The sequence below is a fragment of the Cynocephalus volans genome, chromosome 15 (genome assembly GCF_027409185.1).
Source record: "Cynocephalus volans isolate mCynVol1 chromosome 15, mCynVol1.pri, whole genome shotgun sequence".
Lineage (NCBI taxonomy): Eukaryota > Metazoa > Chordata > Mammalia > Dermoptera > Cynocephalidae > Cynocephalus > Cynocephalus volans.
Window position 1 is genome coordinate 6,806,551 of NC_084474.1, and position 16,013 is coordinate 6,822,563.

Sequence of the window (16,013 nt, forward strand, 5' to 3'; positions counted from 1 at the left end):
TCATAATTTAAAAATTTTTGGTGATTATTATTATTATTTTTTTTACCAGTTGTCCACTCACCCCAACCAAACTATAGCTTTGCTATTTTATTGCCCATTGTTAAAATTTGTAATGCATTAAAATGATCACATGTCACTATTTTTTTTAATCTGGTAGCCTATTTAATAACCATGAAGTCTTAACAAGAAAAACATTAAAATTTAAGGCACCTAGCATAATTATTTACTATTTTTTAAATAAAATAATTTTCATCTACCTAGCGCAACCAAGGACCAAATGGAAAATAAAAATTTATTTTAGTTAACAAGACTGCCTTTACACATATGTGAAAAGCCTTATTTCAGCTTTTTTTAAGAAAAAAAAAGTACAACTTTTGCAGAAACATATGGAGAACTAGAATTACATACTCGGTGATTTTGAATTCGACACTTGTTAAGACCTTGGAAAAGCAATATTGTATAACGGTGGCCTGAGCCATACTCAGCTCAGACTGCATATCATATTGTGCTGCTAAAAGATGTGATGAACTAAGAACTCCTTGACTCACTCTTTCTGTATCTCCATTTCACATGATTAGGGAAAAGTAATTCAAATCAACCAGTGTCCTATATAAAAGGTATAGAGGATGTCCACTGGCAAAACTCCTTATGATATCTCAGCCATTCTAAAACAGGATGTTTTCCCGGGGAAATTACATTATTTTTTAAGGAGTTTATCAATTTCTGTTGGTCTTAATACCTGCAGCACAACTGAAGAGTATTTACTTCAGAGTATTAACTTGAATAAAAATATTTCTTAAAGCACTTTGTATATATTACGCATACTACATGTATTATGTCACATTATGTTATATTGCATTATGCTGCATTGTGTTGGGTTGTCATTTTTTATATGCTATATTATACTATGTTCTATTATATTATAATTATCTGCTTAGGAGTTAATCCTGTCATTCCCTAAATTATAAGCGTCTTTAAAATAACAGTCTCCTATCATTTATGTTCGTTGATTTACAATGTTGCATTATACCAATTATATAATAAAGTACTCAACGTTTTAAATAAATATATAGATAAAAGCTATATCTTACTATATCAGATATCAAATATATAAGATTCTGGTAAGTTCACATTTCCATGTAAACAAAAAGACTGCGTCTCTTATTTGGAAGACGGCTTGTCAGAAGACAGTGCTGGAAATGGCACTGTGAAGTTTTGTTTTGCTCACTATAATAGAACATCTCAGATTTCTTTAAATCTGTTCTTGTGAAAGCTCTAATCTGAGCTGCATACCGTTTATTCTAGACACATCACTTTCTCTAATGCTACATGTAATACTTCTTCTGGGTCATCAATATAACTGCATGTTTCTGTTTCAATGTATCATATAGAACTTCTCTCAGAAGGCCCAATTACCTCCTGCTTTTCCCAGATCTTTCATGCCTCAGGGTCACACCCATCTATGAGCAATACTGAAAGGACACCTCCCTTCTTGTATGTTTCTCTAATTACTGAAACACATTGCTATGAAGAAAATCTTTGACAAGTAAAAGTGAATAAACTGCGCATTTGTTTTGGTAATTGTAGTAGAGTTTATAATATAGAAATAACCTCAGCACAGTACATTCAGTTAATTTGTCTGTCTAATCAATTTCATGTCACATTAGAATTCTGGGCTTCTTATACATTAGAAAATAAAACAAAATAAATTTGACCACATCATAGCAAAGCATCTATATACTCACACTCAGAAAGATAATTTTGAAAACAATATTAATAATCTTTTATTTGTTACTCTTATTGTGTCTTTTTTTAAAATAAAACATTAAAAATGTATTACATAATGATAGCGTACTTATGCTTTTAGTATAAGTAGATCTTACATATGTCTTTGTGGAAAACAATGTTGTGTAGAGTTTAGAAAGTGAGATATTCAGTAAAATAGACATTTAAAGAGCATTTACATTCCTTTCTGAAGCCATTAAAAGGAATGTCTGTACTTCTATAAAATAAATTTATCCTATGTGGAGCAATATTGGAAATAAAATTAAATGTAAATGTAGTAGCACAACTTTAATTAAAGACATAAACATGTTCATAAAACTTTTTAAAATCATTTCTTCACTTTTTGTTACAATTCATGTGAAAATAAAAATATACATACTTTTTAAATTTACTCTATTTACAAAATTGTACTATATAAAAATGGCTATGCTTATGAAATTCACTTTAAATTGAAGTATTTATATTTTGTAATGGTAATGGTGAAAAATGCTTTACATGGGTTGATTCCCTAATTAACACTAACTGGTAATATTTAAACAAACTATTTGTTAAGTGGCATATTAGGCTTATATACTTTTACTAAAATATGCCTGTCATTATTCAAATACTTCTTTGTTTCCTTCGAAATCCTTTCTTTTAGCAATAATATTTCATATGCATGACATTTTAATGGTCTCTTTCCATGGAAATTGATGAAGTGTATTTGAAAAGGATAAGTGTCTTAAAATCAAGCAGTTTAGAATTATTGTGTTTAGAAAGATAGATGAGCAATGATACTTACTCTTTTTTTTTTAACTTCAATATGAAAAGCCCTAAAATTTGAGTTTAGTTTATATAAATATAGTTAACAGCACATGAAAGGATAATCATTATTGTATAATGATTATCATTATACAATATTGAAGTATGCATTTTGAAGTATGACTTTTCAAAAATAATAATAGAGAAAAGGAAGAGTGGCAGGTGGATAACATAACTGTCTGGCACCATAATGCTATTTTTATCAACAGTGTAAATAAAAAATGCAGTCAACATTTGCTTATTTTTTAGTATCTTGCCAACATCAAGTTAGCCTGAATTCCTCACACCGAATAAATGAAATGGAATAGTTTGTCACTGTGCTTAGGGAAAGCACAGACCATCTCTGTTATGCTTCTTGCAAATTGAAAAAGGAAAAGGAAATGATAATTTGAATGAGGTTTATTGTTTTGCTTGTTTTATTGTTTTATTTTGTCTTGAGTGGAGTTTATTGCTTTATTTCTGCCTCTCAGATCACCTCTAGACCCAAAACAGCTTCGTATAGCTGTTTCCTCCATTGTAGTGAACAGATGTAGGCAGGTATGTGCTTCCTTCCATGTGTTACTGATCTTCGGGGCCAAACTGGCAAAGGCAGTTAGACCTCCAGCTGCACTCCTGAATAAATGTCTAACTCCCCTTAAAACAGATTTTTAAAGAAGGGATTTTGTTTTTATTTTACACAGAATCGGAATATCTAATCAAATGTCACCAAACCTAATGGTGTTGGAATAACTGGATATCCACATGGGGAAGAATAAAATTAGACCCTTATCTCACATCATATACAAAATCATGCAAAAATCTACTCAAACTGGACTGAATACTTAAATGTAAGACCTGGCACTGTAAAACTACTAGAAGAAGACATAGGGGGAAAGGTCCATGACATTTGTCTGGGCAATGATTTTTTGCATATAAGCCCAAAAGTACAGGCAACAAAATCAGAAATAGACAAATAGGATTACATCAATCTAAAAAGTTTCTGCACAGCCAAAGAAACAATCGATACCGAACAGACAATGTGCAAAATGGGAGAAAATATTTGCAAACCATACATCTCATCAGAGTTAATAAACAAAATATATAATGAACTCAAAGAACCCAATCGCAAAAAAACAAATAACCCAATTATAAAATGGGCAAAGGACATTAATAGACATTTTTCCAAAGAAGATATACAGATAAAAAAATGCTTAGTGTCACTAATCAACAGAAATGCAAATTTAAACAATAAGATATCACCTCACATCTTAGAATAGCTCTTTTCAAAATGAAAGATAATAAACATTGGAGAAAATGTAGAGATCCTTGCACACTTTTGGTGGAAATGTAAATTAGTACAGCCATTATGGAAAATTATTATGGAGGTTTCTCAAAAATTAAAAATAGGACTGTCATATGATCCAACAATCCCACTACTGGGATCCTTCCTTATCCAAAGGAAACTAAATCAGTGTGCTTTTCATGTTTATTGCTGCCTTATTCACAACAGCCAAGATGTATAATCTACCTAAGAGTCTATCAATGAATGAATAGATAAAGAATAATGGGGTGTGTGTGTGTGTGTGTGTGTGTGTGTATATATATATATATATATATATAATGGTGTGTGTGTGTGTGTGTGTGTGTGTGTGTGTATATATATATATAATGGTGTGTGTGTGTATATATATATATATATTATATATATATATATAATGGTGTGTATATATATATATGAATATATATATATAATGGAGCACTTATTCAGTACTCCATTTAAAAAAGAAGGAAATAGTGTCATTTGTGACAATTTGGATGAATCTGGAGTACATTACTTAAAGTGAATTAAACCAGGCACAGAAAAACAAATACTGTGGAATCTAAGAAAGTTGACCTCAAACAAGTAGAAAGTGAATAATGGTTACCAGGGACTGGGGTGAGGGCTTTGGGGTGATATTGGTCAAAGTATACTAAATTTCATTTAGATAGGTGGAATAAGTTCAAGAGATCTATTGTGCAACATGGTGATTATATATAATAACAATGTATTGTATTCTTGAAAATTGCCAAGAGAGTAGATTTTAAGTGTTCTCACCACAAAAAAGCGGTAAGTATGCCAAGTAATGTATATGTTAATTAGCTTGATTTAGCCATTTCACAATGTACACATATTTCAAAACATGTTGTACAAAATAAATATATGCAATTTGTATTGAAAGACTCCCGCAGTGGGTAGTCAGTCAGTTCAGGGAGACCCTCCCAAGGAACAGCGAGACCACGGCTTCGGATGCAAAAACAAGAGGTTTATTGAACACACAGGTACCCGGGCGACTCAGTCTTTCGAAAGACTGGCGCGCCGAGTAGAGCTCCTGGGTCCTTTTTATAGCAAAAAGCGCGGGTACAGAAGCGAGAAGCAAGGTAATTGGTTAGTTTAAATCAAGCCAGGGGTGAACTTCGGTCAAGTGGGAGTCCTTGAAACAGCTGAGGGGCACTCTTGAAACTTTAACTGACTTGTCTATTTCTGGGAACTATCCGCCCTTTGCCTCGGGCCGGGGCCCAGGTGCATAACCACAGATATCCTGTTTGACTCTGTTCCCCTTGTTTCTTAACTTGACTTTTTGGCTGTATTTTCCCTATACTGCGGCTAGCTTGAAAAGAAAAAAGAAAAACACTTCCTTCATTCCCCCATTTTTTCTTGTGGATCGCTCTAATCTTAGAGCGGAATTAAAGGTTATCTTCGTCATCTAAGGTTTGGTATTTTTGTCTAAGGACCAGAATTTTAACTGCACTTACCCTATCATTGATGAATTGGACTAGTCTATTGATGACGTAGGGCCCAAGGGTGAACAACAGAAGGAGGAGTAATAGGGGCCCGGCGATGGTTGACAGTAGGGTAGTGAACCAAGGGGAGCTATTGAACCAACCTTCAAACCAGTTTTGATCTTTTTGGCGCTCTAACTGTCTTTTATCTAGTCTTTGTTTGAGTTTGGCCATGGTGTCTCGTATCACACCTGAATGGTCACCCGTGGTGGGGGGTAGAGTGCCTGGTGATAGGAGGCTCTGTGTAGCAGTGCTCCTTTGTGCCGCGGGGGGTTGCCTGCTAGTCATTGGGAACAGCTTGTTGCTAGGAGGTCCCTGTTCTGCAAGGACGGGGTCGGGGCCCACTGCCACAGTTGGCATATTGGTGATATCTAGGCGAATGGTGAACAGTACACCTGGATCGTTTCCCGTCAAATAGAACCTTAGTCCCCAGGTTCTTCCTTGTGCCCAATCTCTGGAATTTTTTCCTTTCTCTGTGAATTTTATTTTAAGGGGGTTACACCAGCCGGAGTTGTCACAGCTTTTACTGCTACCGTTACGTTCTACAGTTATGAGGTCCCATGAGGAACTAGGTCCCCAGTAGACTGTCCCCGTGGTTTCACAACCCCATTCTTTGCAATATAGGGATTCCAGCCCTCCGCACCTTCTAGCTTCTGAAAGGGTCCGGCCATCCCGGGGGCACACGTAGAAGGGGGAAGCGGCAAGCCTGTTTCTAGCTCGGGGATAGCTGCACCCTGGGACCCCCCAGGTGATCTGATTATAAGCTTTTGTATAGTCTGAATCAGGGGGTCTGATCTGGGCCGAGCCCGATGCTATGTATCCCGGGATATCCCAGGTCTCAATACCCGCCGCCAGGGCACATACATCAGGTTTAAGATCGGGCCACCAAGTCCAAGGCGGCTGGGTAGCCTGTTTGGTCCAGACAACTTCTCCAGTTTGGGACAGTACCTTCCAGGTGAGGATCACAGGCCGGTGGGGGTTCTTACCCGGTGGACTCATTTTTCCGCCGCCGAATACGCAGCTTAAGAGGATGATCAGTCCTTTCCAGCTCCCAGGTCTCGTTTGGTGCCGGGGGTGGTGCAGGCTTGAGATGGGAAGCATGGACCCAGGCAGCGATGCCATCAACTTTTACTGCGGTCGGGGTGGTCAGCAATACCAGATACGGGCCTTTCCACCGAGGCTCAAGGTTGCTGGGTCGATGGCGTCTGACCAGCACTCGGTCTCCGACCTGGAACGGGTGGGGGACAGCTATGGTACCGGGCTGATATGCCTCTTTGATCTGGTCCCAAATCTGGGTCTTCACAACTTCTAGAGCCTTTAAATGGGTAAATAAGACAGGGAGAAAATTATCATCGGGACCCAGTGTTTCTCCCAACTCAAGTATGGGGGGGGGTCCCCCGTAGAGGATTTCATAGGGAGTTAGACCGTACTGGCCAGGGGTATTCCTGGCTCTGAACAGCGCTAAGGGAAGGAGGGCCACCCAGTCTTTTCCACCGGTCTCTAAGGCCAATTTAGTTAAGGTCTCTTTGATGGTTCTATTCATTCTCTCTACTTGACCTGAGCTCTGGGGCCTATACGCACAATGTAACTTCCAATTTATCCCCAGTTGTGTGGCCAGTCCCTGGCTTACCTGAGCAACAAAGGCTGGGCCATTATCTGACCCGATCACCTTGGGGATCCCGAAACGGGGCAGGATTTCTTCTAGTATCTTTTTACATACAGTCAGGGCCGTTTCCGTTTTGGTAGGAAAAGCTTCTACCCATCCAGAGAAAGTATCTACAAATACTAGCAGATACCTGTTCCCATACCGGCCAGGCTTTACCTCTGTAAAGTCTACTTCCCAGTATACGCCGGGTCGATCTCCCCGTTGTCTTTTTCCGGTCTCTCGGTAGGTGGTAGTCGCATTAGTCATGGCGCAAGCTGGACACCGATTGGCGACTTCTTGAACAGTGGACCGGAGGTTCGGGATGGAGAGGCTGGTGCGGCTCGTTAGTTGAAGGAGCTTTTCTGGTCCTAAGTGTGTTAGCTGATGTAACCGCTGAATGAATTCTTTTCCCTGGTCAGGAGTGAGCTCTCTTGGCTTGGTCCTAGCTTGAGCAGGCTCGATTGGCTCTTGAAGCTTTATAGTTTCTGCTAGCACCCTGACCGACAGGGCGGCTTGTTTTGCAGCCTCGTCGGCCCTCCGGTTCCCGGCCGCCACAGGGTTATTTCCTCTCTGGTGGCCCGGGCAGTGGATAATGGCGACCTGCTTAGGGAGGTGAATGGCCTCTAGCAGAGCCAGAATTTCTTCTTTGTTTTTAATGTCTTTTCCAGCCGAAGTGAGCAGTCCCCTCTGTTTATATATTGCCCCATGAATGTGAGCAGTGGCAAAAGCATACCTGCTGTCCGTGTAGATGTTGATGTTTTTTCCTTCGGCTAGGCGTAATGCCTGCGTCAAGGCGATTAGCTCGGCCTTCTGGGCTGATGTCCCTTCTGGCAGGCTGCTTGCCCATACCGTCCGTTTGCCATCTACGATGGCGGCCCCTGCTCTCCGCTTACCTTCCACAATGAAGCTGCTACCGTCTGTATACCAGGCAGGCACTCCGGGCAATGGCTGGTCCTTCAGGTCCCGTCGAGTCCCAGCTTCTTCAGCAAGGATTTCTGAGCATTGGTGTACTGGGGTGGATTCTGACTCGACTGGTAGTAGGGTAGCTGGGTTCAGGACAGCAGGGGGCGCGAAAGATATCCTTTCGTTTAGCAGCAAACTCTGGTAATGAGTCATTCTGGCATTGGTCATCCACCGATTGGGGGGCTGCCGCACAATACTTTCGAGGCTGTGGGAAGCAATCACAGTCACATTTTGCCCCAAGGTTAACTTATCAGCGTCTTTGAGGAGGAGTGCCACTGCAGCAACCGCTTTTAGGCAGGTTGGCCACCCACTGGCCACTGGATCCAGTTTTTTTGATAGATAAGCTACTGGCCGTCGCCATGGTCCTAGGGTCTGAGTAAGCACTCCTCGGGCTACACCGGCTCTTTCATCTACGTATAGAGTAAATGGTTTGGTGAGGTCTGGGAGAGCCAAGGCGGGGGCAGACAGCAAGGCTTTTTTTATGTGGTCAAAAGCCTTTTGATGCTCCTCAGTCCAGGTAAAAGGAATGTTTTCCCTTGTCAGGGGGTACAAGGGTGCAGCCAGGGAAGCAAACCCAGGAATCCAGAGCCTGCAGAATCCGGCAGTACCCAGAAATTCGCGGACCTGCCTGGGGGTTGTGGGAGTAGGGATCTTCATAACTGTAGCTTTCCGGGCCGGGGTCAGCCATCTTTTTCCCTCCTTGAGCAGGTACCCCAAATAGGTGACCTCTTTCTGGCATAACTGGGCCTTTTTAGCTGATACCCGGTACCCCAACTTACTCAGTTCCTGCAAGAGCTTTTGTGTCCCTCTTTTGCAGCCTTCATATGTGGGAGCTGCCACTAGGAGGTCGTCCACATATTGGAGTAATATGACCTGGGGGTTGAGAGCCCTAAAAGGAGTTAAATCCCGGTGGAGGGCCTCGTCGAAGAGAGTGGGTGAGTTCTTGAACCCCTGTGGCAGCCGTGTCCAGGTCAGCTGACCAGCGTTACCTTTTTCTGGGTCTCTCCACTCGAACGCGAACAGTGGCTGGCTGTTGGGGTGTAGTTTGAGGCAAAAAAAGGCATCCTTGAGATCCAAGACTGAGTACCAAGTGTGACTAGGCGGAAGGGAACTCAGGAGGCTGTATGGGTTTGGGACTGAGGGATGAATGTCTTGCACCCTTTTGTTAATTTCTCTCAAGTCTTGGACTGGCCGATAGTCATTGGTCCCTGGCTTTTTTACTGGTAGCAGAGGGGTGTTCCAGGGCGACTGGCAGGGCACTAAGACCCCTAGGTCTAAGAACCTTTGGATGTGGGGTCTGATGCCTTCCCGGGCTTCTTTAGTCATTGGATACTGTCGGACGGCCACCGGTGAGGCACCCGATTTCAGCTCTACTACTACTGGTGGGACGTTATTGGCCAGTCCCATACCTGTCTTTTCTGCCCATACGGTGGGAAAAAGTTGGAGCCAGGATGGGTCGATGGAGGGAGAGGCCGGCTTTTCATACAGCCGGTATTCTTCTTCTAGGTTTAGGACCAGGCACATGGTAGAGTGATCTCCCCATGTTACTTGTGGGCCCTCTGTAGAAAACTGGATTTGAGCTTTTAGTTTGGTCAGGATGTCCCGGCCCAACAGAGGAGTAGGGCACTCAGGTATGACCAAAAAGGAATGGGTCACTTGCTTATGTCCGACCCTTAAAAGTCTCTGTGTGGTCCAGGGGTAGACTTTGCTGCCGGTCGCTCCTACTACGACTGTCCGCCTGGACCCTACCTTCCCCATGGGTTGGGTCAGTACCGAATGTTCAGCCCCGGTATCGACCAGAAACTCGATGGGGGTCCCCTCCACTGTCAATGTTACCCTAGGTTCGGGGAGGGGGTCCGAACCTTGACTCCCCTAGTCGTCTAGGGATAGAACCCTAGCTTTTTTGTCGTTTTTCTTTTTTCGGGGGCATTCCCTTGCCCAGTGGCCTTTCTCTTTGCAGTAGGCGCACTGGTCCCTGTCGAGAGGAGGCCTTTTGTCCCTAGGTGTCGGTCTTGCCCGGTTGCTCAGGGTCCCTTTCTGCTTATCTGTAAACCCTTTATCACTTACTACTGTGGCCAAAATCCTAGTTAAATTTTTTTCTTGGCGTTTATCACGCCGCCTCTCTCTCTCTTCTGTCTCTTTTTTTTCTCTTTCCTGTCTTTCTTCTTCTGTTTCTCTCTTGTGGTACACCTTTTCTGCCTCCTTTACTAAGTCTTGTAAGGAAAAGTCTTGGAGCCCCTCTAGTCTTTGTAACTTTTTCTTGATATCTGGGGCTGACTGGCCGATAAAGGCCATGGCAACTGCCGCCTGCTGTCCCTCAGAAGAGGGGTCAAACGGAGTGTATCTCCTATATGCCTCCATTAGGCGTTCCAAGAAAACCGAGGGGGGTTCTACCGGTCCCTGCAAGACCTCTCTTACCTTAGCCAAATTGGTGGGGCGCCGGGCTGCCCCTTTGAGACCTGCCACTAGAGTCCGGCGGTAGACCAGAAGACGCTCCCTACCTTCGGCCGTGTTGTAATCCCATTGAGGTCGATTGAGGGGGAAGGCCTCATTAATGAGGTTCTCGAGTTGTGTAGGGGCCCCGTTGTCCCCGAGAACGTTCTTGCGGGCCTCCAGAAGAATCCTTTCTCGCTCTTCAGTGGTGAAGAGGATCTGGAGTAGCTGTTGGCAATCGTCCCAAGTGGGCTGGTGAGAGAACATAAGGGACTCAAGAAGTCCCGTGAGTCCTGCTGGTTTTTCAGAAAAAGACGGGTGGTTAGACTTCCAATTGTAAAGATCTGCTGAGGAAAAAGGCCAATACTGTAGAGGGACCAAGCCATTAGGCTCAGCTGGGGGCCCTATGGCTCGGAGGGGCAAAGCTACGGTGGAGTCAGGACCGGAGCCGTCTCTCGGACTGCGAGGTTGGCGGCTCCTAGTCCCCGCAGCCGGTCCCTCAGGGCTAGGATCACCGGGCGCTCGGCCTGGTGCCGATCTGTTTCCCTGAGGGGCCAGAGGGGGCAGCGGAGCCGCCGGGTAAGGTGGGGTTTCAGAGAGAGAAAATAGGTCATCTGGTGTCGGGAGGACGGGGGGTTGGGGAGGGGCGGAAGGCTTCCTTGTAGGTGGCCTTTGAGTATTTTCTGATCCCGAAACAACAGCGACTTTGCTGGAGGGTGGCACCCAGGGAGGGGGATTCTGGGCGAGGTCTTGCCATACCACGACATAGGCAACCTGGTCCGGGTGTCCTCCGGTCTCCTGAAAAACAATCTTTTTAACTGCAAAAATGACAGTAAGATCAAAGGTTCCCTCTGGCGGCCAACCTACGCCGAATGTGGGCCACTCAGACGAACAGAAAGTCTGCCATTTTCCTTTTTTGATCTCCATGGACAGATTGTGAGCCCTGGCTTTGACATCTTTCCAATGATCTAGAGTAAGGGAGAGGGGCGTAAGGGCACTTTGCCCCATCTCGAAAATTTCCAATAGGGGAACGACGACGCAAAGACCTATCACAACTAAGACAAAAAGAAACCAGAAACGGCGACGAGACCGAGTGCCGTAGAAATAGAAGAAAGAGTCCGATGGCAGAGCGCGCCTCCCGAGACGCGGTGAGACCAAAACACAATAATCCTCTGCCAAGGGGTCCACCAGGCGTCCCTGGTCCTCCCCTGATCCTGGGACGTCTCCCAGGATTGCCGGGTGGCGAGCCCCCGAACACGTCTGTTCGCTACCCGCACTTCGCTCCCAGAGCGACTAACCCGGAACAAACTGAAACCAAAATGCGCGCGCTCAGAAAAGACAGTCAGAGTCACAGGATTAGACACAGAAACGAGACACAGAGCAGTCGCTGGCCAGCTTACCTCCCGCAGGTGGGTCGGTGGTCCCTGGGTAGGGGTCTCCGATCCCGGACGAGCCCCCAAATGAAAGACTCCCGCAGTGGGTAGTCAGTCAGTTCAGGGAGACCCTCCCAAGGAACAGCGAGACCACGGCTTCGGATGCAAAAACAAGAGGTTTATTGAACACACAGGTACCCGGGCGACTCAGTCTTTCGAAAGACTGGCGCGCCGAGTAGAGCTCCTGGGTCCTTTTTATAGCAAAAAGCGCGGGTACAGAAGCGAGAAGCAAGGTAATTGGTTAGTTTAAATCAAGCCAGGGGTGAACTTCGGTCAAGTGGGAGTCCTTGAAACAGCTGAGGGGCACTCTTGAAACTTTAACTGACTTGTCTATTTCTGGGAACTATCCGCCCTTTGCCTCGGGCCGGGGCCCAGGTGCATAACCACAGATATCCTGTTTGACTCTGTTCCCCTTGTTTCTTAACTTGACTTTTTGGCTGTATTTTCCCTATACTGCGGCTAGCTTGAAAAGAAAAAAGAAAAACACTTCCTTCAGTATTTATCAATTTGAAGAGAAAGAAACAAACACAAACAAAAACAAACCCCATAAACAAACAATGTTACCAAATCTACCAGAGGAAGCATATACCTGTGACTTATTTCTTAAATATTCATGAAATTTAGTAGAAGAACATCATTTGAGAATTTTCCACTTAGGATAAAACTAAACTTGACATGCCGTTTGAGAGTTTTATTTGCTTTGTCTTTAGCAACCACGTTTTTCAGGAATAAAATGTCGGTCACGATTCCTCTTTTATACACTGAAATGTGTAATCCTTCCTACTACAGTGATTTGCAAAGGCCCTTCGTTATATATGTCTAGTATATCAGTCAATGATTTTGTGCCTTATTTCAGCCTCCTGATAGGGGAAAACTTCATTCACTCTTTCCCTGTACCTCTCTGTGTGTGTGTCCATAGACCTGTGTGTCTGTTTTTATGTGTGTGGCTAAGAATATGGCAAAATATTTTTTGTACTGCCTATTACATTTGTGTAGAATCACCTAAGGCTGAGATTCTGTCAATAAACAGCAAAAACATGACCATTCTTGAGATGATTAGAAAAATTGTTTTAGCTGATATCCAACTAACTGGGTGTGGTCTTTGAAAATAAGTAAGTTACTTATGATGAGGAAATAGTAAATGCCTTAAGTTTCACTCACATCATTCTAAAACCACCTCGTAAATAATGATCATTGCTTTTAATTGTGCGTTGCCGTCCTTTGATTTTCTTTATTCTAAACATTAAATGTAGACAGATGATCATATAAAGGTAATTAAAACATTTCAGAAATTTCATTACAATTTTTATTTTTTAAGTAAAAAATGAGTTCTGCCTCTGTCATACAGTCCCTTATTCTATTTGTGTTAATTATTGTAAAATAGCATGGACAGTTCATAGTGCTGCAGTGTGGGAAAACAAATGGGAGAATGGAAAGAAATAAGATTTCACAAGTAGACCAGGGCAAGATCACAGAAGAGCATATATGTCATGGTTTAAAAAAAAAAAAATGTGATTGCTCTTTTATGAGAAAGAAGAGCAATTAAAATTTAGTCAGAAATATTTATTGAACATCTATTCTGTCAAATACTTTTTAAGAAAGTTCTGGGCATAAGATGCTAAAATAGAGATGTAAATGGATTCATATACATCACAGTACCAGAAGCCATTTCCTGAAACAGAAACATTGGTAATAGAGCACATTTAGTTTCGATAAGCTTGAAATTGAAATTGAAAAAGTCAAGTAGAAAACAGCTCCAAATAAGAAGAAATATCCAAGTGTAAATAAAATACATGGGTGAAAATCCCACAATATCTCAATGAGAAGGTGTAGATGACAGGAAACACGTTTACAGTTGTGCAACTTTGGAAAGTGCATTATCAGAATGATGGAAAGTTTCTTGGAGAAAAGGGAAAGCACTAGAAAATAAAAAGAGAATGGTAGTTGGGGAAAAACTTGGTATTAAAAAAAATAAAGAGAGAGGTGGAGAAAGGAAAGAATGGACCAACTGGAAGAGCAGAAGCTGAAAAACAGTTCTGATAGCATTTTAAACTTGATGGAGAAAATGTTTGATGAATGGAGACACAATTGCTTAAACATCAGCCTCTTGTAGCAAAAGAGGCAAGTGCCACTTTAGAGCTTCAACCTAACTTTGGTCAGTAAATTCCTACTTCTAAGAATTTTCTGTTTTCAGGGTGGCTCATTTTACTTTTTGTCTGCCGACTGTTAGCTAAAATGTCACAATTCTCTCAAGTTCATTTTACTATGTAATTCAAAGACTTTTTCAAGAGGTTCATTCTTGAGAAAAAAATAGAAGGATGTGCCTTTGGCATTTTGGCATTAAGCATAGGATCCCTGATTTTAAATTGCATTTGTTTTCCCAAATCTTTAAGATGTTGGCTCAAACATTATTGTGAACACAGTATTTCTTTTGCAGAGCATTGCATGTTATTTTGACAAAGATACGATAAACTGATATGCATATAAAGAAAATTTAATACAGTTGAATTAACTCATTTTAATTAATTCACTCAGACAAATTTAGGTTTCCTTAATAAACACACACAAACGCACACACTTAAGTTGCCTTAATCATTTAGTGAAACTTCATGTTTACAGTCAGAAGAATTTAAGATGATACAATCCTCTAAATTTATATTGTGTTGCATTACACCTTTATATAAAATACATATTAAATCTGAATGTCACTTACTTATTTTGGTATTCAGATGAAATTTGCCATAAATTATCAATTTACAGATGGCAACTATTATTGTTTATAAAAAATAAATAGTTAAGTTTGAGGATATAAGTCCATTTCATATCTCCATATTATAATTCAGTTTTTCCATTTTTTCTTGTTTTGTATCCTAGTTTCAAATCCGAGAACATTTACTGATATCTTACCTATTTCCTGATGAAAAGGATCCAACTAATTTTATTGTACTTCCAAGCAAATATCTGTACCAAAATATAAGACAAATATAGAAATTAAACAAAAACTGTATTTTACTCAATCACATAGAAACTTTGTTTACACTTGGAAAACAAAATGAACATTTGATGTACTCATATAGAAAATAATTTCCTTTATGCCTGAAAGGGGTCCGCTTACAGCACACATTCATTCGGTCTGACAGATAGTTTGTTTAATATGTCTGAACACCTCCTATGAGTCAGGCACACGGATTAATATACTTTCTGCCTATTACCCAGGATTTTCACATTTGTTATACAAAGCGGTACAGATAATTTCATACACTTTATCCTTTGAATTTGTTGTTGAATACTATCATGTCCTCCTTACATATACTTATCAATCCTGCTCTTAAATAAATGTTTATTGGATATTTACTAGACTTATTCACCATGACTGTCTGTAGATATATTATCCATATCTAATATATATTATAATAATTTTGCATCCTTGTGTAACATTTTTTGAGTAATTTCTTACATTACTCACATATGGTTTTGGTTTTCAATAAAAAGCTACTGGAGATCAGATGGTTTTTGTTTTGTTGTTTTGTCTTGTTTTCACTATGAAGTCAGGTGGATAAAGCTTTTAGAAACACAAATGTATATCACCCCACCTGGTGAAACTCCAAATGCTATCTCCCCATTTACAAGCTTTAGTTATTTAACACATCCTCAGGCATGGGTAACTTTTGGAGCATTAAGACAGGAAGTTACAATTCAAGTCATTTTTAGTCACTAATAGTCTATACATGCAATTTAACAGTATGTACCCCCTATATAGGCAAAGCAACAGTGTTTGGGTTGGCTTTTTAAAACAAATTATATTTTTGCCTGCAGAGGGTAATAATCATAATAATCATAAAATATCTTTGATAATAGCTTCAAGACACAGTGCTTTCTTATTAAAAAAATGAAGCAGAAAGTATCTATTTGAAATATATATATATGAAAACAAAGTACATTTGGCTATTGAAAAACATGCTATGTTGTGGAAGCAATGTCACAGAAAGTATAGCTAGAGAAAATCTGAATCAGCATGAAATTAGACATTTTGAGGGGTATTGAACACTATTCATTTTCATGAAAGCAAGACAAGGTTATTTGGCACAGGTGTTTCTGTAATTGTGATGCATTAGCAAAATTAGCTGTGTTCAATGGCCCTCAAACTTGCTCTG

At 41.3% G+C, this 16,013-nt stretch overlaps 1 protein-coding gene across 1 annotated transcript; it reads right to left on the bottom strand.

The window, feature by feature from the left end:
- Positions 1 to 5,983: 5,983 nt before the first annotated feature.
- Positions 5,984 to 12,349, bottom strand: LOC134364089 (uncharacterized). Its single transcript, XM_063080010.1, is given in 1 exon segment — positions 5,984 to 12,349. A coding segment is annotated over 1 exon segment (5,067 nt). The 5' UTR covers positions 11,435 to 12,349; the 3' UTR covers positions 5,984 to 6,367.
- Positions 12,350 to 16,013: the final 3,664 nt, after the last annotated feature.